The sequence below is a fragment of the Chroicocephalus ridibundus genome, chromosome 4 (genome assembly GCF_963924245.1).
Source record: "Chroicocephalus ridibundus chromosome 4, bChrRid1.1, whole genome shotgun sequence".
Lineage (NCBI taxonomy): Eukaryota > Metazoa > Chordata > Aves > Charadriiformes > Laridae > Chroicocephalus > Chroicocephalus ridibundus.
In genome coordinates this window covers 39,620,506-39,643,577 of record NC_086287.1, presented here as the reverse complement: position 1 = coordinate 39,643,577, position 23,072 = coordinate 39,620,506, and the positions used below count along the sequence as shown (strand labels likewise).

At 48.0% G+C, this 23,072-nt stretch overlaps 1 protein-coding gene across 3 annotated transcripts; it reads left to right on the top strand.

The window, feature by feature from the left end:
• Positions 1 to 1,801: 1,801 nt before the first annotated feature.
• On the top strand, positions 1,802 to 21,364 carry BMF (Bcl2 modifying factor). 3 transcript variants are annotated; one of them, XM_063333742.1, is made up of 6 exons: positions 2,495 to 2,742; positions 3,343 to 3,507; positions 4,450 to 4,770; positions 5,724 to 5,887; positions 19,420 to 19,517; positions 20,831 to 21,364. In XM_063333742.1, the coding sequence occupies exons 3-6, from the start codon at positions 4,455 to 4,457 to the stop codon at positions 20,853 to 20,855; spliced, it is 603 nt and encodes a 200-aa protein (XP_063189812.1). In that variant the 5' UTR covers positions 2,495 to 2,742; positions 3,343 to 3,507; positions 4,450 to 4,454; the 3' UTR covers positions 20,856 to 21,364. The 3 variants fall into 3 exon arrangements, with proteins under 3 accessions (XP_063189811.1, XP_063189812.1, XP_063189813.1); XM_063333741.1 differs by lacking the exons at positions 2,495 to 2,742; positions 3,343 to 3,507 and adding exons at positions 1,802 to 1,926; positions 10,659 to 10,855 and having other exon boundaries at positions 19,420 to 21,364; XM_063333743.1 differs by having other exon boundaries at positions 19,420 to 21,364.
• Positions 21,365 to 23,072: the final 1,708 nt, after the last annotated feature.

Here is a 23,072-nt window from a genome sequence, read left to right as displayed (position 1 = left end):
GTTTTTACTGTTAATGAGCCTAACCAGCAGGCAGTTATTACTCAGTCTGGGAGACATAAGTGGCTGGAATTGTAGTGCATTCATTTTTTATTTATAGCGATGCACGTTCAAATTAGAAGTAGCCCTCCAGCAGCTGGCATTTTGCCAGGGCCTGACCATCAGTGTGATAAAATTTGAACATCTTGAAGATATACAATGCTTTTTGTTGCCTTTCTTTTTTTTATAGTCTTCTCCTTCCCTCCTACTCACAACTCCCGTGACTATCAAAAATGGACAACGAGGCTTAATTAACTTAGGATCCTGGCCCTTACTGAAAATGAAAGAAATCGGTCCTTTTTCACTTAGTGGTGAGGTACAAGTCAGACATGCGCTGATCTTCTTGGAACAAAGCAAAAGCTTAACCCTTCTGGCAAATAAAAGAGTAGAAACGAACCCTTGGACATGAACCATAAAGAAATAGGCTCTTGGAAAGGTTGCACGTTATTAGCCTGTTGATCTATTAATGGCAACTGTAAATACCTCACCCAAAATCACAGTGACTCTGAAGCATTTAACTGGAGTGGCTCACAGAGCCTGGCTGGGAGAATGTGATATGAGCAACTTGCAGTAATTCGCCTCACCTTGCTAGTCATCGGCTCTCAATCTAACCCCTCCCCTGAGTTTAAGTTACAAACCTCAATAACTGTGGCAGACTTGACAGCAATTAACATTACTCAGCTGCCAGCTGGATTTTAAAATCTCCCTTCCAAGTGATCTTGTTACGTAGGTTTTAAAAACAGCCTGACAGGGTGCTGCTCCGTGCTGAGGAGCTGGGCCCTGCGACTCAACTCAACCAGATTTTGCTATTGATTTCAGGGGGAGCTGATAAAACAGTGAGAGAGTAAGCGTAAACAGCACTGAGTTGTTTTTTGGAGTGTGAGGTTTGTTTTTTCTTAATCTTCTCAGTGAGGGGGCTTCACAGAAAGCACTATTGAGAAATTATCCTTATTAGTTTAGTTCCTTAGTCCTGCGTATTACACATATACAGGAGCGAGCACAACATGCTGCAAAGCGCTCCTGGACCCTCACATCTGTGTTCAGGCTTTAAAAGCCAATGAGAACCGTCTAAGTCATTTGAAGCCCAGGAATAAGAGTTTTGTTGGAAAATAACTAGCTGGAGTCAAACTCCCATCGTTTTTACACCTAGCCCAGCCGCCTGGGTAGCTCTGCTGTTGGCTTGGGATGTTGGCTGTGGCAGCAGGAGCGCAGCGCTGGGGGGGCCTGGTCCCAGCAGTGAGCCCCGCTGAAGGCTGCCATACAAAAACGCTAATTTCCTCCTTGCTCCCACCCGAAACGGGACGCGGCAATTTATATTCCCGCAATGACCAGCAATGGAACAGCAATTTTTAAGCGAAGGTCGCTCTCGTCGTTACGCAGCCCTGTCTCCGGGCCGCAGGCCGGGCTGGGCCCTCTCCTCTCTTCCACCTCCACCCCACACCCGCCACCCGCCACCGATGAGGAGAGTGGCCGGACGAGGGCACGGGGTTCCTCCACAGCGCTCGCCCGCCCAGCGACTGCGAGCGGCGGGTTGGTGGAGGGACACATGGCAACACCGGCCGCGCCCCCGAGGGGGCCGGGCTGGGCCGGGCCGGGCCGGGGAGGCGATTCCCCGCTCCCCGCCCTCAGCCGCGCCGCTCCACCGCCCGGGCCGGGCCGGGCCCACCCCCCTCACGGCAGCGGCCGTTGCCCCTAGCGGCGCGCCCCGCCCCGCCTCTCTCCGCCCATTGGCCGGCGGGCGGGGGCGGGGCGCGGCGCGGCGGGGGCGGGGTCGCCGTCAGCTGTTCGCGGCCCTCCCGGCGGCGGCGGCGGCAGTTTGGCGGTGGGGAGGCGCGGCGGCGGCGGCTGCCGGGACGCCCCGTCCCCGCGGGACGCCTGTCCCGCTTCTCGGTGAGTGCCCGGGAAGCCCTTTCGGCACGGGGGGGGAGGCCCCTCTGAGACAGGTTTCCGGTCAGGGCGGCGCCGGGGCCGGGCGCGATCGTGACAGGGAAGGGGGGGTTGCCCCGGGGCAGCCCGGGCGCGAAGCCGGGGTCCCGCGGCGTCCGGGGTGAGACGGACGGGCTGGGAACGAGCCCGGTGGGCACCGAGAAGGCAGCGATTTGCTGATGTCAGCTGATCGCCGGTGGCCAGCGCTGCCCCTCCTGGGCCGCCCCGCCGGGCTGGGGTGTCTCGTCCCCCGGCGCTGCCCGGAGGAGGAGCCGCGTTTAAACCCCGGGGCCGGGGGTAGATCTGCGGGGTGGGAGCCCGGGAAGGGCTGGGCTGAGAGCGGCTGGCGGCGGCGGAGCGAGGCCGGCCAGCTTTGTTTTGGGAAGCTGGCAGGCACGTGTGCGCTGAGCCCTCCCTCCGGCCGCCGGCCTGTCAGGGCGGGCGGCTGCGGCGCGGCGGGGCCGGGCTTCGCGGCGGCTGCGGCGGGCCAGGGGGCGCGGCGGATTTCTCCCGTGGGTCGGGCAGGGCGCTGGAGAGGCGAGGGCGCCGCGTCCGTGGGCCGGGAGGGACGCCTGGCACAGCCGCCCCGAGCCCGAGCGGCTCTCCCGGGGCGGGACCCGGCGGCTCTCGGTGTGTGCGGCTCCCAGCCTGAGCTGCGCGCCGAGGCTGTGGAAGGAACCTCAGCGCCTCGTAGGGCGAGTTATCCTTCACGCCGCTTCGGCGTCCTGTCTTCAGCATTCCCTGAGAGCTCTGCAAAAAAGTCGGACCGTGTCGCGGGAGGTCGGGTAAAACTTCTTGCTTTCTAAACCCTGTTTTGTTCAGGGCTTGGTCTGCCGGCGAGCTTGTGCCTTTGTTGCACTTTCTTGTGCTGAATGCCCGTGTCCCACCGGGACTCTGACGGATGGGATCTGGCAAACCTCGCTGCAAAGACAAAATGCGTTATCGCCCTGCCTTTCTGTCAGGTGATGGCGATCCAGCAGCAGGGCTGGCAGGAGATCATCTATGCCGGCGTCTCAGGACCTGTAACTCCTTTCGGTGTGCTACTTTAAGCCATGGATGTGAACGTTATGAGCGTTGTGCCAAAACAGCGCTGCTGTCATCCAGCAGAGCTGGACCAGCTGTGGGGCTGGTACCTGTTCTGCTCTTCACACTCTTCTTTGGGAGTTGTGGCTGGGCTGAGTGAACCGCTGTGATGCAACAGCTTAAATAACTGTGGTGGCCCTGAGTTAGAGCCCTGCACAAATAGTTGTTGCACTGCTCCGTCCCTTTGTCTCCTCTAGCATGTTGGTGTTGCGAGTGCTGCTCACCTGGGGGGAGATGGGAGCACCAAGGGAAGCGCTGAACACATCCTTATGAAATTATTATTAATGTCTCCTTCAGGCCTGAAATTCCTCTTGCTAGTCTTCCGTTATGTTAAATGCTTCGCAAACCAGAGCAAAGGAAGAGACATGAAGAGTTGAATTTCACTGCCTTGTTTGGAACTGGGTGGAAATCCTGGAGATGGATCTCTTAGGAGACTGTCTTCCAATTGGGTTAGATGCACAGGTAACAGTAAAGGGACTTGTGGCTTTTTTTGGTAAATCTGCTGCTAATTACTGTATGTTTGCAAAGAGCTCTGAAATGGTGATTTAGGGTTTATTGGATGGTTTTTTTTCCTCCACCATCTTTGTCCAGCTTTGTGCTGCAACAGAGCTCATGAATGTTTACTATGGCAGCTACAGAAGCCCTGCTTTAAACACTGACACCACCAATGTTTTTTCTTTACTAGCAGGATGAACTAATGCACTGACAGTACATGTAGGCTTTAGGGCAAAAGGGATAATGAAGTGACTACATTGCCAAGTTTGGGACATGTCTTACGTTAAGCTGAGGGAAGAAATGAGAAGTTGAAAGGAAAGTTGGCCCTTATAGGAAGAAGTTATGGAGAGCTTCACAGAAGTGGCTTTGCCAGCTCTCGAGTTTTGCAACACTGGGGTTTCTTAAAAGTCCAACCTTGCAGCCTTGTGATTACAAGAGCTTTTATTCATCAATAAGTAATAGATGGGAAAAAGTGAGTGGAGCATACCATAAAGTTCAAATATGGCAGGCCAAAGCAAAGCAGACCCCCAAAGGAGCTGGCTGGCCACGGGGCAATTTGAAGGATTGGGGTTGCTTTTTAAAAAGATGTCTTTTCAGTCTCTATGTGCTGAGGGTGGGGGCTGGCTCCATCCTTGTGACCAGTTGTGGAACTGGAGCCACGGGTGGATTCTTAGACACACTTAAACTTTGTCTCCCTCTGGCCCAGCACTCGAGGACTTTCCACAGAGCCCGGACCTTCACCACTGAGTCACTCGCCTCTCCTGTACATGCAGATGGGCAGCATTGGGAGGGAGGCAGGCAGGCAGGCATGGAAAAAAGGGCTGTGTTTTATTGTTGGAGCAGAAGGCATTCTCTCCTGGACAATGTTCTTGTGTCTTAGCTGTTTCCTCAAATGTCCCTTTATTGCAGGAGCAATGGATCGCCCCAGCTACCTGGAAGAGGACTATTCTAGCCTGGATGGGCTGGACGATGACGTGTTTCACTCTGATGACTTTGGACTTGCAGGTCAGCCTGGTGAGATGACTGCAACTGGCATTTTCACACAGAACCAGTCCTACAGCTGCCTTCTGGGGAGGTTTCAACTATTCCCCCTCACACACTGCTGTGGTCCCGGTATCAGGCATCCTGAGCAGCAGGACAAGGCAACTCAAACACTCAGCCCATCCTCTTCCAGTCAGGATGTTATGTTGCCTTGTGGAGTCACTGAGGAGCCCCGGAGACTCTTCTATGGTAAGAGCACTCCAGTGTCACCAGCTTTGCAGCAAGGGAACTGTCCCTTTAGCACTTCCCCAGTCAAGCAAGGTTTCTTTCATTAAGGCGTTTTATTAAAGGACTGAAAAATATTTTGCTTTGGTCCTGCTCCCTCAGGAAAGACAGCTTGTATTTCCTTACCCTTGCTTGTCCACTGCAGGAACGAGACACTGGCTCATTGCTTCCACTGTCCTTGATATTCCTACTCTTTTTCTTTTTGGCTTTATTCTGTCACATTTTATTTTATTGCTAGATGTTTAAGTGCTCACTGTACCTCGTATTCTATGATTTGCCTACATTTTTTCAACTTCTAGTGCTGTCTCATCCACATAGGAAGACTCCTAGAAGTTTTCAGTGGAGAGAGGGAAATGCAAAAATTTACACTCAGTGGAACAGCTTTTAGACTCTTTACTGGAGTTAAAGCTGTTGAATAAGTAGCATGTCCACCCAGTATTTTACTAGTAACTGATGGGACACCGCTCAGCTTTGCGTATCTGATTCAGCTTTAATTCAAATCAGTCCCACTAAGTGCCAGAGAACTGAGAAGTCTGACGGAAAAGATATAGCAACCTTTAATGGGAGACAACTTGAGGCACAGATCTTGTAAAACTGCAAAATTGTTATTGAAAAAAAAATCAGCACTTGGCTAAACTATAGACAAGCAAAAGGAACAAAGTGTAAGATCCTGACAGTCACTTGGTTATGGGAAGCAACACAATGCTCTCCTTAATCGATATAAATCTACTTAAAAGCTGAGCAAATGTTTTACTGCATGTGTACGGTACACAGTCATTGTTTGGGTTTCAGGAACTGGATTTTAACATGAGTCAAAAATTGAGGATTATGTGCAGCTCTTTCCTCTGTAAAGTGTACCGAGTAGAAGAGCTATTCTTTGCACTGGAAGAATGACTCTTCTGATGTCTGTTTTGTAGGCAATGCTGGTTACCGTTTACACGTTCCTCCAGTTGGCTTTGCATTGGATCCGCACCTCCAAGAGGAACCTCAGGAAGGTCAGCGGGAAGCACGTGCCGAGGTGCAGATTGCACGGAAGTTGCAGTGCATTGCCGACCAGTTCCACCGGCTCCACATACAGAGGGTAGGGTGCCTCTGGGGGGGGAAGGAAGAGTGGTGCTCTAGAAGACTGGCTCCAGGCATCAGCTAAGTGGCCTGTTGTCTAAGGCAGCAGACTAACATCAGCGATAAAATGGCTGTGGTATCCTGATGAATTTTGCTTATGCTAGATTGCTGGCTTTTCCTAAAGATTGGCAGGTAGAGGGAAGAGAATGTGTGGGATTGCCTTTACTGCCTGGGAAGGTCGCTGTTCTGCGTTAGCTGCTGCTATTCCAGCTCTTCCAGTTCATCAGCAATAGGGTCACTGAGGCTTTCTCCAGGGATCGCCCCCTTGCTTTTTATTACAGCTTTTACACTTCTCCGCTTTCCTCACCACCAGTGTCTTCTCTTCTGTGGCACAGGTGGCCACCTGTGGCTTATAGCAGCTCCTCGTGTTGGAGATGACAACAAGCCTGGAGTCTGTTCTGACACTCCTTGTTGTCTAGGGGTAGTTGTCTGAAATGTTGTGGAGTATATTTAGATCATGCTAGACTTGCTAGCAACTCCTTCGCCAGACAGTCCTAGCTAGTGTCTCAGACTTGTGACTAACTTCCTCACAACAAAAGACAGCTGTTAGATGCCATCAGGTCTGAAAACCACACTCCAGAATCTTGATTTTGTTTTCTTTTTTAAAAAAAAAAAAGAAACCCTGCTCTTCAAAGAAACAAAATAAAACCCAGCACCCCTAACCCCCTTGATTCTTTCGTCCTTGCCCTCCTTCCCCTGTTGAGTAAGGGGTGAAATGGAAATCCCAGCCCATGCAGAGTTTGTCAGAGGTGGCAGAGGTTTGGCAATAGGCAGCACTTTGCCACTTCTGTGGAAGCCCAACAAGGAGAGTGTGTATCTGCTTGCATGTGAAGAAGCTGACGCTCTTGCTGACTTCAGGGTGGGACAGAAAGCTTCTCTCACTCAAAGTGAGTTAGTGCTCTGTTAACTGTGGGATACGTGGCAATTCTTCTCAAAGGTAAGTGAGGATCTCTGTCCTGGTCAGAGAACGTGGCTTGTGGCTGGGCAAAGGTTTGGTCCCGTCTATGTCATGAGATGGATGAGGGAATTCTGGGACTCTTCATCTCCAGATAGCAGGAGGATTAAAGAAGCTGTAAGAGGAAGATTAGCCTGTAGAAATGTAGATGGGGCTATGAATGTCATGCAGAAAATTGCAGGAATAACGAGCTACCACAAGGTTTTTAACATGCATTGTGTGTGGTTGAATGGGGTTTTCCCTAGTGCCACCTTTTCGCCAGCGATAGCTGAGGACCCCACTCTCTCTAGCCAGATTCTCACAGGAAAGGCAAGGTTAATCATCTCAGTGGAGAAGCCCTGGAGTGAAGTGGTGGAACTGGTTGTAACTTGACCCCTTTCATTTCGAGACCATACCTATCTGATGTCTGTGCATTGGAAACCCATCCAGGAATGCCCACCCAAGCTGGCCCGCTAAAGCTGCCGTGGGTCCGGCTCTCTGCTGCCCCGTGGCTCGGGGCGACCTGCCAGCCTTGGGGGCTCCTGGTGCCACGCACAGGCCAGCAGCCAGGGCTGCCGGCCCGGGCGAGCTGCCTGTCAGCCAAGCATGTGGGAGAGTTAGTAAACAAAAGCGTCCGCCTGCGCTACCCGACAGAGCAGCCAGCAGAGGAGGAGCTCTGCTGTCTTTGTTTGAACTGGAAGAGCAACAAGTTGTAAAAGGGTGAGGGGGGGCGGGAAGAGCCGTTCAGCCTTTTAAATTTGAAAACAAAACAGAAAAAAAAAAAAAACCCAGCCCAAAAACTTAACCCGAGGATGGAGTAGTTCAGCCAGTGGTTCTCCACAGCCTGACCCTGGGATAGGCCTTGGCATTTGGATCTGCTAAGGGATTCTTTCTTGTTTGTCAGGAAAACTGAGTACTGAGCTATATACTAGTGTCCAAGGCACCGTTCCCCGTGGAGTGTTTTGTTGTCATGCCCAATCCCTTCCCTCCCAGCCCTGCATGGAGGATTTCCTTTGGCTTTTGGCACAGATCTCCTGTGCAGAAGCCCCTCTGTCCTGTGTGTGCAATGACTCTTCCCAGCCTGTTGCTGAAGAAGCAAGCAGTCTACCCCTGGAGACACGTGAACTGGTTCACAATGTGTTGTGGTTTGGAAGGGGCAGTCTCTGAGACATGGAAAACTGGGCTGTCGTTTATCTTGCTGTGAAACTAATCCCTGATTTGGATGCCCCCTTCCAGCCTGTCTCAAACATTTGGTCAAAACCAACTTTCCAGAGTGGTGCCTTGAATCAGATTTAGAATACCACAAAGTTAGTCACACCAGTGTGGTCTTGTGAAGTCCTGAGAGAGAGCAAGCCTGGTTTTCAACAAGCTGTGCCTCTTTTCGGAGCCTACAAAACATCTTATCTGTGAACCTGTGAAAAGAAAACGTGCCCTTTCAGTGGGAGTTAGGAAAGGCTTTCAGCGTTGGAGTAGTGTATCCAGTTAGCTCAAGAGTTGCCCTCTCATGGCTCTTCAGTTCTGCGAGACTCTCCAGCAGTTCAGGTATGGCTCCCATTCTGCTGCTGCAGCAGCAAGGCTGTGTTGACACAAAGGCTGCTGGTTAATGTACATCCCTGGCTGAGAGGAACTGAGCAGGCAATAGCTGCTGAGGTTGACGTCACTGAGTTGTCATTGGACTCAGCTGCACGCACAGTCTAACCCCATCCCACACTGGGAACCCTGGAGAGTCACTGTTATCTCTTCCCTGGGCTCCCAGAGCTATGTGGTATTTATTTTGTGGTTCTTGGCTACACAAAAGATTTTTGGGTATGCATCTCGTAAGAATAAGAAAGTTGGCTGCACCTATGCTTGCTTTTGGCATGTACACCATTTTCAGGGTTTCGTTTCCTATTAATATATTAAACAGAATACAGTAGTTTAAAACCTGGCTTTTTCATCCTTAGAACAGTGCTAGAGCAATAACGCAACATTCCCTAGAACTCTGCGGCTTTCATCTCCTTAAGATGCTGAATTTATTATAGGAAGGACTTGAGCAACACTCTGTGTTCCTAAGTAGCAGGGCCTGCTACAGGTCGATCCAGTTTGCAAAGGGCTCTGCAGAATGACATGCAAGACCTGTCTACATTTTCTCGAGCTCTTTAGTACCTCTTACCTGTCTGAGGCTGTGTAGATCCTGGCAATGTTCCCTCTGCTGTGTTTCTCTCACCCTGCCCCTGGAAAACAAAAGTAGAGCCAAGCCATGCTTTCTGCAGGAGGACCCAGTACCTGCCACCTCCTTCTTGGTTTGGAGCAAGTGTGCCTTTGCCATGGGATCTGTGAAACTGCTTGCTGTAGCCCAGCCTGTGGCTGAGCTTAAAGAGTGCGCTCTGAGGTTATGGAGAACAGAGCTGAGCTTAGGGGATCTGCTGGGAGGTTGGCTGGGATGTGCTCCCTGCGCCCCACGTGTCCAGGCCATGGCAACAAACTCTTGGGCTCTGCTTTAGGTCCTGAGTGCACTTGAGTTCCCTCACCTTGAGAAGTGGCTTCAACCTGTGCTGGACCGACAGTGTACTTCATGACATGACGTGCTGCTAGATGGGGTGGGAGTAGACAACCAGAGGTGTTGGCGGCAGCAGCGCAGAGCTGCCCCTATAGGGGCCTGGGGTTATACAGGAGTGGGGTGGATGACACTGTATATCAATATCACACCCCTTCGGTTTGACTTGCTCCGTTGAGACACTGGAACGCTACGGCTTTTTCCAAATAAAATAACTCTTTCTAAGCAGGCTGCAGCTTTGAGGGGACTGTTTTTATCACATCTCTTCTTCACGGTGATAAGATCACTTCACAGGGGATAAAATTGTCTCTTTAAGAGCCAAGGAGTGGTAGCCTTGAACAGTTCTGGGCTCGGGTCCAAGCAGAGCCACTGACTTGCTGTATGACCTCAGACGAGTCTCTTGACCTCCTTGTGCTTCAGTCAACCCATCTGGAAAGCTCAGTTTAAAAAAAGCTGAGCCTCAATGAGAACCAGATGCTGAATCAGAGCTGAGCTTTCTTGAGTAAATAAGTGCATTACAAACAACAACAAAGCCCCTTTCCAACACATCAGGAATCCTGCAGTTGATTTAGATATGCTGACCATGCTCAAAAAGCCTCCATAGATCTAGCTACAGAAAACTTTGTTTCTCTAAATTCTCTACTTGGTTCAGCAAGTAACTCTCTCGCCGTCACTGCCACGGGCTCGAGCAGCCCGTGGAGCCCAAATGCCTGTATCCATGCCGGCTGCGGACAGATGGCTGGGCATGTACCTGTTTGCCTCAAGTTAATGACACTGAAAATGTCCAGGAGGAAATGTTGTTTTCCTTTGAAAGTGAAACTTGTTACGTTTTGCATATTTTTTCTCCTCTGTCTCTCATGAGAGTTATCAAGGCCTCCTCTGAGACACTTCTGCTTATGCAACAGGGAGCCCGTGTCTTTTGTCGGAAACTTATCAGCATGAGAGAGTGGGTGCACAGCGCTACGTGTGCATCATTTATCCCAAACACCATCAGGCTTCTCTCCATCATTTACTGAGGACACTCAGGGAATTTTTAACAGTTGCGTTTTTTAAACTGGAATTGTTTGCAGGAAACTTTCCTTTATGATGACTTTGCATTCTAGGAAAAATGTTCAGAAAAGTTTCCTAATCACGTAATGCAGAGACTCTCAAACTGACCTGCATCTGAGCCTGTAGCACCGACAGCTCCTTACTTTACTTGTACCTGCAGTCTCTTTGAGGCCTGGGGTAAGTTCTTTCATTCATTTGTTTCCCGAGTAGGTCAGTACGTTTCAGGATCTTCTCTGCTGGCTAGTGCTTGCTGGTCTCTGCTGCTGCTGCTGCTGCTGTGCAAAACAGTGGGTCTCCTCTTCAGCTCTGCTGTCTGTGGGATGCCCGTCGGTGCAGGACTTGAATTTCCAGCTGAGGATGCAGGAGCGTGGCGAGGGAGAGTACCAGGTGGAGCACTCCTGAAGTGGGTGAGCCTGGTTTAGAGGGTGGGGGGGGAGGGTGGGTGTGAGGTTGGGAAGACTGAGGTGTAAAGCAAAGTTCTTGCAGGGCTATGGAAATGGGGGTCCTAGGCTTGAGGGATGGGGGGTGCCATAGGGGGAAGAGGACTTCACACAGTCAGTGGAGTCAGAAACTTGACATGAGGAAGTGGAGACAGATTTTTTGCTTAGTTTTTTTTCCATTTGACAAATGACAATGAAGGAAGAGGTAGGCTTGGAAGTGCACCTTTCCCTATGCATACAAACGACACAGCAACCTGTTGCTAACAGCTGTTCTGAAATCCTGCCCCTTGTGGAGCTGATTACTTGACATTTTAGGTTAACAGAAACTTGCTGGTATTTCACATCTGGTCTGAAATTATATTCTTTGCTATGTTAATAAAATAAACTGAGAAGAAGAACATAGTTATGCCACTGTGTAAATCCGTGTTTCTACCATATCTTGAATGTTACCTACAGTTCTGATTTCCTTCTTCCAAATATGATGCAGCAGAACTGGAAAAGGTTCAGAGAAAGGCAAGAAGGATGATGAAACTTCCATATAAAAAAAAAAAAGAAGTGCTATGACTGATAAGCCTAAAAAAGAGACAAAGCAAAGGGGTAGCAATATTAAACAGAAATCAAAAGTGACACAAAGGAGATGGATAGACTAATTTCTCCCAGTACAAGAACTAGTCAAAATCCAGTCAAGCTAGTAGGAGACAGCTCAAAGTAAACGAGGTAGTTTTTCATGCAATAGGTAGCTCTGTGGAACTCCTTGTCAAGGCATATTGTGCAACCCAGCGCTTTACCTGGGTTCAAGGGGAATCGGGACAAGTTTATGGCCATTGAAGGAGACATTAAATAAACAAAAACCAGATATGAATCAGGAAGTCCTAAGCTCAAACCAGTTAGATGCTGGAAGAGTATTAGGGGGAGCTATTGCATGTACTTGCCGTCTGCTTTTCCTCAGGCAGCCACATAAGGCTGCTGTTGGAGGCTGGGCTCTACGAGCTCTCGATGCAACAGTCACATACAACCATTGTATAACGGTTTAATAAAAATCACAAAACATTTGCATCAGCCTAATCTATCCTTCTTCTCCACGCTTTCAGCTGACAAAAGATTTAAATATATTATGGTTTTGTTCCTGCTTAAAATAGGGGATAATGTTAAAAACCAAAACTTCCTGCCTAGCTCTGGTAGAGGAAGTGGGCAGAGGATAAGGGTGCCCGGTGGCAGGAGGGCGATGCGAGCTCTGTGCAACAGCTTGCCCCAAGTCCTTCACCCCACCGGACACAGGACTGCAAGTGTCTTAAGGCAGTGGGGCCACAACCTCAAAATGCCAAGATTGCCCACATTAAAGAACACAAAATAATTCTTTAGGATGGTACAAGTTTTACAGTATTTCTAACATCACCTGCAGTATCGGTGCGTGATTTAAATAGCGTGCAGTGCTGCTGCTTCTCCAGTACAGCCCCAGTGGTCTCTGCAGGCTCTTCTGCGTTGCCTTGGCTCTCGCAGCAGCGTGCCGGCTGTGACAGTGGCAACGTGCTTTCTGCTTGTAGCAGTGTGACAGCTGAGAAATTATTTTTCAATTAAGAAATAACTGCGGTAATATCCCACTTCTTTTTTAGTGTGTGAGACTAGGAAATGCAGGTTGTAACTTGTCTGAGATCATGCAGGGATCGCTGATTGGAACCCAGTCGTTCTGCCTCCAGTCCTCCGCTTAGGTTGGTTGATATTATTAAGATACTGCCATCTCTGAGGGGGATGATGAGATGTTTGGATTGATTATTTATGGTGAGGAGTGTGTGCGTTTGTATTTTACTCAATTAAATTTTATGGTGGAAAGGCAGGAAAGCAAGTGCCCGACTGCAGAGTCCTCCTTTGTTTCAAGCCATTGAAGAGGAATGTCCCGCCAGCCTTTTATAGCCTCTGTTTTAGGTTTTTTTTTGTTTCTCAGTGGTAGCTACCCTTGCCAATGGCAAAGGAATCTTTCTGAGGACCGTGCCACAGCAGAAAGAATAGCGATCTAAAAATAAAAGCAGTGAGGCAACTTCTGTTAACCCCAATTAGGTTTTCCTGAGGTGACGCCTGACAAGGCGCTGGCGATGGGCGACTGCGGCCGCCTGCCCAGGAGCCCCCGAAGGGCCCGCGGACCCCGGGCGGCTGGCGAGGAGGAGCGGGCCCTGCGTGAGAGCGGCTGTGCCGGGCAGCGTTTGCTCTGCGGCTGCCGTGTTTATATCCCTCTCTAAATTTAGCCTCTGAGTCATCAGAACTGCTGACGAGAGGCTGCTCTGCCCGCAGGCTCTGGGGCTGCACCTGCCCGCCCTCCCGCCCGCTCCCCTCGCAGCGGGGCAGCCCTCCACAACCCCCTCACCCCACCCTGCCCCAGCCCCCCCCAAAAATAACTTCCTGCAAAAACTTGCAGAATGGTATTTTAATCAAAAACCCCGAGGTGTGCTTTAATCACTAGGGGGTGTCTCCCGTGCAGTTTCGGGAGCGCCTCCCTTCTGCTGGTTGGGGAGGGAATCGATGCGAAGTCAAGGTCGGTCCATCCCGCAGCCCGTGCGGGTTCAGCGAAAAATGGGGTAAAGCTGTGAAACGGCTCTGTTGGTTCCTGCTCGGGGCCCGAGTCACTGAACCTGCCCCCGGCTGTGGCTGTGGGAGGGGGTGAGGGTCTGCTCCTGGGCGGCAAGGAGGTCTGGTGTCATGGTTTGGGCTGGACTGGCCACTGAAACTCTCTTCCTGCACCCTCGTCCCCCACTTCCAGCATGGGGGCAAATCACCCCCCTGGAGCCCGTGCCGCAGGTAGAGAGCAGGGGTATCAGGTGCAGCTCTATGGGAATGCAAGACCCTTATTTACTGTATTTACGGAAAATAAGCCGGCGTGCCCCCCGGGGGTGCAGGAGGGGAAGGCTGGGGGCCTGGGAACGCACTGGCCGGTGGTTGCCCTTCCCAGGTTGCCGTCAGCTGGCTGTTGCCATGGCGTCTGTCTGCTTCCCCTTCCTGCCCGCTCTGGAGAGGAAGGCGCGAGTGGCTGCATGTTTGTTTTTGAGCTACAAGAAAGTTGAGAAAGGGCTCACCTGCACAGCTGTGCCTGCAGCAGGTTTGGGGCAATGAACGTCGCCGTTCGCTGCTCGGACCGGTGCCTCGGCAGGGGCCAGTGCTGCCCCCCTGGTTCAGGCTGGGCAGCCCTTAAATGGGTTTTGGGGGTCTCCTGCACCCCACACCCCTCCGGCTGCGCCCGCTCCTGTATATCCTCTCTCCATAAACACATGTGTTGCCTGTCTTGCCTGGCAAGGCCTGACGGAGGCTTTGAGAAAGCCAGCAGTACTTGAAACGATGCCTCTTTCTACCACAAGTTTAGTCCCACGTAGTCTGCAAGCCAGAAGGATGCAGATCCCCAAGGACGATCCTTGTCCTCATCTCTGTGTCGCCATGAGAAACCATGCCGCTAAGCTCCTCTTTCGTTTTTTCTCTGTTACTATCTCCTTTTTTTTTCCCTGCTGCTTTTACACATGCATTATTCTTTGGTCATTAGGAATCACAGCTGGAAAGATTTGTATTTGACTTCCATTGGCCTGCATTTCTCTCTCCAGCGGGGGACACCTTCTGTAACCCCTGTTGCCTTGGGGACTGTGACTTTCTAGTCTTTCTAAGCTAAAGCATATTTTGTGGTAGCACAATATGCCTCCAGCCACCTGGCAGCCAAAACAGCCTTCAGCGATGAGTCAGCAACTGCTCCCGGTGTGCAAGTATTTTTGTTTTCAGTGAATAAATAAAATCCCAACAACTTATTGCTAATACTTGTATTAGTCATTAAAGGAAGAATGATGTTTTTATGTGCACATATGCCATTATTCTTCATTTGCTATAATAGTGCCATTTATGGCTGTATTTTAATCCCTCTAGTTAAGATGGGATCAGAATTTGACCCTTAACCATCTGGAAGCCATGAAGCAAAGTCAAAAGTTGCCCATGAGATAAAGAGGGTAGACGGGTGTACCCTTCTGTACATGTGATAGGAATGTACCAGACCCACAGATGACATGTGATGAATGTATTCTTTATTTTTTTAAGGAGGGATATTAATGGCACGTATGTATCAGGTGGAAAAGTGATTCCTATTAATCTGTTAAAAATTTATGCTCAAGAATTCAAGGAACTGTGTCAGAGGGACAGCATTTTTTTTTAAGGTGTATTACCTGTACTGATCTTCCCTTGGTCACCCCATGCAAGGGCTTGGTAGAAGTAAAAAGCTTGTGACATCTGAGGTGCTCTTTGACAGATAGATAGCTGTATCCTTACGGTGTGAAACATGCATTAGGAATATTAATTACAGGGAGGGAATAAATGTTGGGTCAATCCCGTCCTTCTTTCATTTGCTTCCAGTAAAAGTCTTGCTGGGTTTTTTTGTGTTTGTTTACCGGTATTCTGGCTTTTGGTTCAGTACAGTTCATGGAATAGGCTGCACTAATGTACTGTTGCGGCGCAGGACAGTTTTCCTGTAAAATGGCTTTTCCTTGTGACTCATTGAAGCATTCATGCTAACGCCTCAGACAGACGGTCTCTTAAGGATATCCCCTTTAAAAAGCAGCAGCTGCAATAGGAAATGGTTTTATGTGTTTCCAACTTTGTGTTGACTTTCTGTATTCACAAGTCTCGTCTTCTTTAGTTGCAGTTAGTGTAGAGGGCAAAAGAGGCTTCTTTCCATCTTGGGAAAGGAGCTTTAAAATGTTCATTGTGTTGCTACCGCATGGAGGTGGCAAAGTGTTCATCCTTGATACTTTTGTGCAGTAGTGACTCTGAGGATTGCATTGTTTTGGTGAGGGACAAATGGGCATAGTGAAGCTTAGGAAAGTTATAAACCTGTGCCACAATAGTTATGAGTCTTAAAAGACTGTAAGAATTGACCTGAAATGCATCACATCGTAAAAAAATTGATGCCAAATTCATGGAGTCACTCTCCTGGGTTTTCTGTCCTTCCTGGCAGCTAAATCATACCACACCAAAAAACCCTCAGTCCTCAAATATTTGAGTATTTTTGTCACAGCAGAGGTGTATCTAGGGAAAAGCTACTGAAACTTGTGAAAAGGACATTTTTTTAGTCTGGGACAGTCCTTTCTATAAATTGTTTATCTCTATTGCAAAGCATATCTGCCGTTCCATTCCGTGGCTCTTGTCCCATGCTGAATTAGTACCACAGAAAGGAGATCAGCCCAGAAGTGAAGCCATAACTCTGTAAACCCCCTTAGCTAGGCTTGCCCCTGAAGGAGCCGGTCCCAGCTTGCTCCTCTTCTCAAGTCGCCTTTCTGTTGTGCTGGCACAAGCATCAGCTTGACTACCTGATGCCATGGATCAGATGGATTAGGATGACCTGATCAATACTAAAGGCAACTTCTTTGCCAGATTAGTTCTGGCCTTGATCATTGTCCTGCTCTAGTTCACTTTCCTGCACTGGTGTGAGGAGAGGACAGCGTGAGCAGGCTGCTTCAGTACGCCAGCCAGTGAAAGCGTGTGTGGGACTACACCACCGTGGAAGGAAATGCTGGCTGAATACGGACCCAGGGAAATGCAAGTCCTAGGTCTAGGAATAAAACCTGGAAAGCTACCCTTGGCCTAGTGCTCTATTTTTTTTTCACTTCAAAACAAAATTAATGGTGTCAACGTCCTTCATAAAGTGATTTGAGATCTTATGCTTCTCATAAGCAGAGGCACAAGGGTAAAATAATTCCTATTCCTTTCTTGCCTGGAAATCTCCTTGAGTGTCTCAGGCAAATAGCGGGAAGCGTTTTTAACTGGAGGACAAAAATGCTGTACCAAAAAAGTGGCTTCAAGAGGCAGTGAAACAAACACAATAGAGTATAAACTAAAAAGAGTATTGAGTTTTACTCAGTATTTGTGAGACCACATCCCACTGGTTCTCATGCAGGTCTGTAACCCTTCTGAAAGTAGAGCTCTAAAACTCTCATTTACTAAATAAAAACAAACACTAATACCTTCCTCAAAAAGCTCCTCCCCTTCAAAAAAAAGGGAGGAGGATGAGGTCAGTCCTTCCGCTGTTTTTCCCAGAATGTAGCCTCCTTTACCTATCACTGCAAAGAACAAGTAATCCTTTTCTTCTGAGGTGACATATAAAACTTAAGGAGGAGACAGAATATTTAGAAACCTGTTATGGTGTGTGAAAAGTGCAAAGCAGCCTCCTACTTGAAGCAGGACATTAATACAGGGTTTCTCATATGTGTTTGTCCTCCTGACAGCGTGGAATAGTTGAAATTACACGTGCCAGATCAGCACACTTCCTCTTGTCTGCCCCCAAATTAACCCACTTTATAAAATTTCATGCCCACCCTTGCAGCTGAGATAATTTCAAGTTTAGGATTTTGATACTAATTTTTAAACCTCCTTTTGCATTTCCCATACTAAGTTCCTGTAAGACACTTCTTTACCCTCTTGGCTGCCAGTAGAATAAAATAATCTGCTAAAGCAGATTGTCTTCTGAGCATCTATAGTTTGTCCACCGTGCTCTCCTAGCATAGCTCCCTACTTGTGGACACTGCAGAAGGCGGCATTGTGCTTGCATGCCACTTCATTGACATGCTACCTGAAGGTCTCTGTTTAAGGAGGAGTCCGCTTAAGCTGTGATAGCTTGATAAAAACATGGTATCTAGATGTCATCGGGACATGCGGTTCCACACGCGTGTTTGAGCAGGTCTGGGAGTGTGGCTCTATGGAGGAGGGTGAGAAGAATCTCTGGAGTTTGATCAGGAAGGACAAACCCTGATCAAATCAAGAGACAAGTAACAAAACAAAAAACATCTTGCTTTTTGAGACCAAATTACGTTTTTGTAACCCAGCCCTAGGGGATAGTTTATAAAAGATTGTTTTCACCTGTAAACCTAGCAATGCCTGACCAGTATGGACTGAACCCAAGGCTGCTTACTTTGAAATAAATGATACCAGGCTCTAGAGCCGCTGTCTGTGGGTTATGCTCCAAACACAATGGTGTTGAAATGTGTGATGGGATCTGTGTGAATTCTTCTAAATCCAGGAGACAACTGTTAAGTCTTGAGGGTAAGAGGAATGACCCACTGCTTAGATGCGAGATGAACACAGGTTTTCTGAAGCCTGTTTCGTGTGTACTTGTGATTCAAATGGCACAAATCTACTCACGATGAAATACAAACATAATTTAATGACTATCTGGGAGGACTTTGAAGAACTGCCCATTGACACAACTCCAATACACCAACTCTGGTTGCAACTCTCTCTTAATTGTGATTATGTAAAGAATCCCTTGCAACTGTGTTGTTCTGCCCTGTTGGGCTAATCTGAGTTGAAACATCTTGTTCATATAATGTGCTTCAGTGCTCTTTTATGAACTCCTGTGTACTGAGGCAAAGTTGTTGGAAGCCAGTCTTCTGTTTCCTCGTCTGCTGGGGATTGGGGGGGGCAGTCGGGGGGAGATTGGGGCTGGTTTGTTTTGTTTTCCAGAAATGATCAGTCCTGCTTAGCAAATATGGAATTCTGGATGAGAAAACAAAGACTGACTTCTAATAGAGGGTCGGTTATTGAGGTGAAATAGTATCCCAGGCTGGGCAATGTAAAGAGAAACCCACCTGTTTGTATGAGATGCCATTAAAGTGCGGGGAGGTGGGGGTATAATCGGAGCCACTTTTGCAGGGGTGATTACATATAACAAAAGAAGGAACAGTGTCCCTGCCCCAAAGCTGCATTATATAGTCCGGTGTCCCCCTGAAACTCAACTCCCATGTTTCTTCCTTGACAATGGGACCTGAAATAACCTCTTGGTTTTGGTTTTTTGTGTGTTTTCAAGTATGTTCTTGCTTAAGGTTTAATTGGCTCCAGTCAGTAGGAAAGGGCTCCAAGGCTGATTATTTATGGCTTACTGTCAAAAGTGGCTATAAAAAGGGCAGTATTATCTTGGAGATGCTGGGAAGGAAAATGTGGTGGGGGGAGGGTGGGGGAGTGTGTGTGTGCACGAATGTGTTTTCTTGTACTAGATGAAATCAGAGTTTTGCTGTCTCAGCAGTGTGGTTTAAATTGAAGATTAACCCTTTGACCTTCACGGTGTCAAATCACTTACAGATGGATCACCAGTTATATTTTTTTCTTTTTTTTTACTTTTGGGGTGAAGGGGAGCCTTTTTTTTTTTTTTTAAAAAAAAAAAAAAGGTTGTTTGTTCATGCAGCTGGGGCTTTTGAAAGGCTCAGAAGCCAATCTGATTAAAAACAGCACTTGGCTAAACTCTGCAAAATCCTACAAGCAAAAAAAAAAGTTTAATCCTCTTGTGCACAATGCATAAAGGGTCTGCTCTTTTCTTTTTGTAATGTTAGAGCTACAATTATTTCTGGAGAACTTATCATTTCCCTCTCTCCCCTCATCCCTTGCTGCACCCCCTTGTTATGCTGATGGGATTAAAGTATCTGCTCTTGAAAAGTGTAACTGAGTTGTTATTGGAAAAGAGAAGTGGTATGTTGCAATTTTAGAAATATAAATAACCTTGCTTCAACTGTTCTCCTCCACAGCATCAGCAGAACAGAAATCAAGTGTGGTGGCAGCTTTTTCTCTTCCTACACAACTTGGCCTTAAACGCGGAGGCGAACAGGAACCACACTGGGCAGAGGTGAGCTTCGCCCGCCTGTTTCAGGCCGCATCCAGTCTGCAGGGAGCACTGAACAAACACTGGTTCGGGGGCGAGACATTGCACACCGCCGGCCGGATGTGAGGACTCTGAATTTCTGATACTCGTCTTCAAGTTTGGGGGTTTTTACGGACTCTTCTTTGCTGCTGCCTGCCTCATGAGGCAGGGAGCTCTTGTCCAACACTGTCGAAGGAAAGCCAGAATGTGGGTGTGTTTGGTAAAGCTTGCTGCTGGTTCCCCGTGCCGGTGACCTCTGTGCAAGGGAGGCAGGTATTAGACTAACGGCTTCCTCTACCCTGTGTGTTAGTCAGTGGTAGAGTGCAGGAGTGTCATTTTGGCTGCTAGTTAAAAATGATGTCTGGGACTGATGAGTCTGAACACACTTTCGGTATCTTCCAGAGCAGAGATGCTTGATTCCTCCACAAAGAAAGTTCTTCTTAGCAATGAAAACATTCAAGTAGCTTATATCCATCAGGTTACTTGTTTTCTGCATGGGTTACTGTTTATTTCCTTGCACCCTGCGTGAGAGAAAATCACAAAGAAATCTGATCTCTCCGACCTTTCAATTGGGCACCAGTTGCAGCTCTCTCACATGAAGTTGCTCCTTGTCATTGCCATCAATAGACAAAATCATTTCAGTAGAACAGTCTTAAAATTAAACCCTCTTGGGGTTGCTGGTGGCTATTAGTTTCTGCCACTGTTTGCTTCCAGTTCAGAGTTCACAGTGCCCGTGAGCCGGCATGAAGCCAGAACCCATGGAATATAACACAAGCGTCATTCTTCTAGAATGCTAATGTATATGTTTTTATTAGTTTTATGATGGGTGTTTATGTTGTTTTGTTTTTCTCTTACTATAATGTGGTTGGTCAGGAAGGCTTAGGTCCCAGGCATCCGATAGTTTTGCTTCAGGATTTGACAGGGAAATTAATTAGCAACTAGTCTGATGTGTACACTGCACAAGCAGTCTGTCCATTACTCTAGTATGTAATGGTTGGAGGCTGCTGTAAGCATCTATTGACTAGCAGCAATAATATTACTTCAAGGGAGATCTTCTAACAGTTCCCGGTTTGCATGCGCTCAGAAGTTTGTCCATATGCCTGACACTAGTGGACCAGCACAGGGAAATTACCCTCCCAAAAGGAAGTAGCCTTAAATATCGATGGCTACTTCTCTGTAGCCTTAAATATCATTAGTTCGCAAACCCAGTGATGACTAGGGTAAAACACAAACAGAAAAGCAATACAGACTTTATTTTCTTCAGACCATTTCCACATTGCCACTGCACCTTTTTATAGGTCTCAAAGGATACAACCAGCATGAGGAAGAGCTGTCCGGAGAATTGCTTTTCAGTCCTGTTACAAATGTTGACTTCAGGTGTTGAGGAATTCGGAATTCTTCTGCTCTTGGTCCGCTCTGAAAAATAAGCATTACTGTACGGGAAGAGTAGTTTACTTGCACACACGCTTTCTCCTCCACCCTTCTCTGCATACCCTTCTCTAATTCATGCTTTCTCTGGTATTTGTATAGTCTCATCATTGCACTGTAGTGTCTGGTAACAATTTGCTGAACACAGTTAAATTTGGATTTTCTCCCTCTCTCCCAGCCCCATTCTCTTGATTTGCATCCTGCTTTACTGTGTCAAAATGTGCTTTTGCTCCCTGAAAGAGGTCCCCAAGCCTTTTTCACTTTCATATATTCACAGTCACTCTCTTTCAACATAAGGAGAGTTTATGTGAGAAAAGCTTTTTTTCCTCCTCTTATGTTATTTTTCTAGCTAGAGCTAGAGTAATATGTTTGTCCATGATGGTTAATAATTCATATAAATGAATTTCAAGTAATATGGGGGGGGGCGGGGTTATGAAGAGGGAGGGTGGGTGGGTTTTTTTTAGGAGGGGGGATTGTTTTGGTTTTGTGTTGTTTCTTTAAGCATGTGCACTACAGAGTTACCCAGAGGGACACAGGCGATAGCTGTTGCTGACTGTGCTGCAGCAGTTATGGGAAGCCACTCTCTGCCCATGTTGTCAGGGCTGAGGCTTTCCATGCCTTGCTCTGCACAGTCTGCTTGGAGTAAACGCTGGTCATTGGAGAATGAGGACTTAAATGGGGGGGGAAGCCTGAGGGGTAGCGCAAGCGCAGACTGAATTGAGGACCCCCGAGAAGCTGGATGTTAAGGAGAAGACTCTTAAATCAGAAGCTATTAAAAGAGGCAGGAATGGAAGTGCGGAGCCTCCGGAAGCAATGCAGCAACGCTGCCTGCCCGCACAGCTCTAAGATGTGACGCTTGCATTTTCCCCCCATCAGGAACATTCAAAGCTACACCATAACAGCCCTGCAAGCTACAAAAAAATCAGCAAGTGCATCTGATGCTTAAAAACCATTGTGAGCTTTCCCCTTCCCCTCTGCCTTGACTTGACTGCCAAACGGGCCAATAAGACCTGTTCTCTGGATGCGTAAGCTGGAAAGATAGGTCTGGTACTAGCGCTTTCTGATGTTGCAACCCAACCAGTCTTACCAACCAGGGTAAGACTCTTCTTAACATGGAGAAACGAGTACCTGAAACCCTTCCTCAGTCAGGCTGTCTGCCTCAATAGAGTCATTTGGCTCAGGGAAAGACACATATTTGCGAGTCTGTATTTCCCGCTGCAACAACAGACTTATCAAAATTGGTCATGCCAGGGTCTCAAGTTAAAATCTCCTTGAACAACAATACTTCATTGGAGACGTAGAGCTAATGCTAGACAAAGGCCGACTTCCTGCAATATGCGTGTTGGTTACTGGTGCCAGAGATTTACAACCACTGATAATATATTTTAATTATATTCCATATCTGCATATCTTGGAGAAAGGAAATATGCTCTGTCAACCCAAAAGTCTTATTTTGCTTCGTGTAGATTTGGGGGGGCAGGCTGATTATTCATTTAGGGGAAAGCAGCCGCTTCATACTTACAGGCTCACCTACTTGAGGAAATGGCGGGAAGATTTCACACGTTTGTCAACCAATACACGGGTGCACAGCACCCATGTATTTGTCACCCATTCCACATTAGTAGGGCCCCTTGAGCACCCACCGAGGACATCTTCCCCGCAGAGTAGCTGTTGCAGTGTGGCCATGGACATACATCGATTGTTTGGGGAATCCAAAACAATCGGATTGTTTCCAGTTCCAAGGAACATGGTTTAAGTCCTGTTGGTGAAGGAGTGTGCTTGGGTTTTTAGATATTAGTTTGTCTTGGTGAAAGGAATGGGACACTGTTTCTCTGTGTTGTAGATCTTTCTCCTAAAACAAATTCCTGTTTTTAATGAGCAGTTCTTGAGAAGAGCTTGAGCTGCTGCTGATGGTACCAGCAGCCTTGAAGTATCTTACTTGCCTTCCCCAGTTCTCCAAAATGGCTTCAAACCTCAACTCTCTTTCCTTGAGGGACAGAGTTCTTCCTATCCCTTCCCAACTTCCCACCCTTTTGAATATCTTGTAACATTCCCATCCCTGGATTCAGCAAGCCTGGTGCTAGTAGGGAATAGTTAGGTTTACTGTTGTTT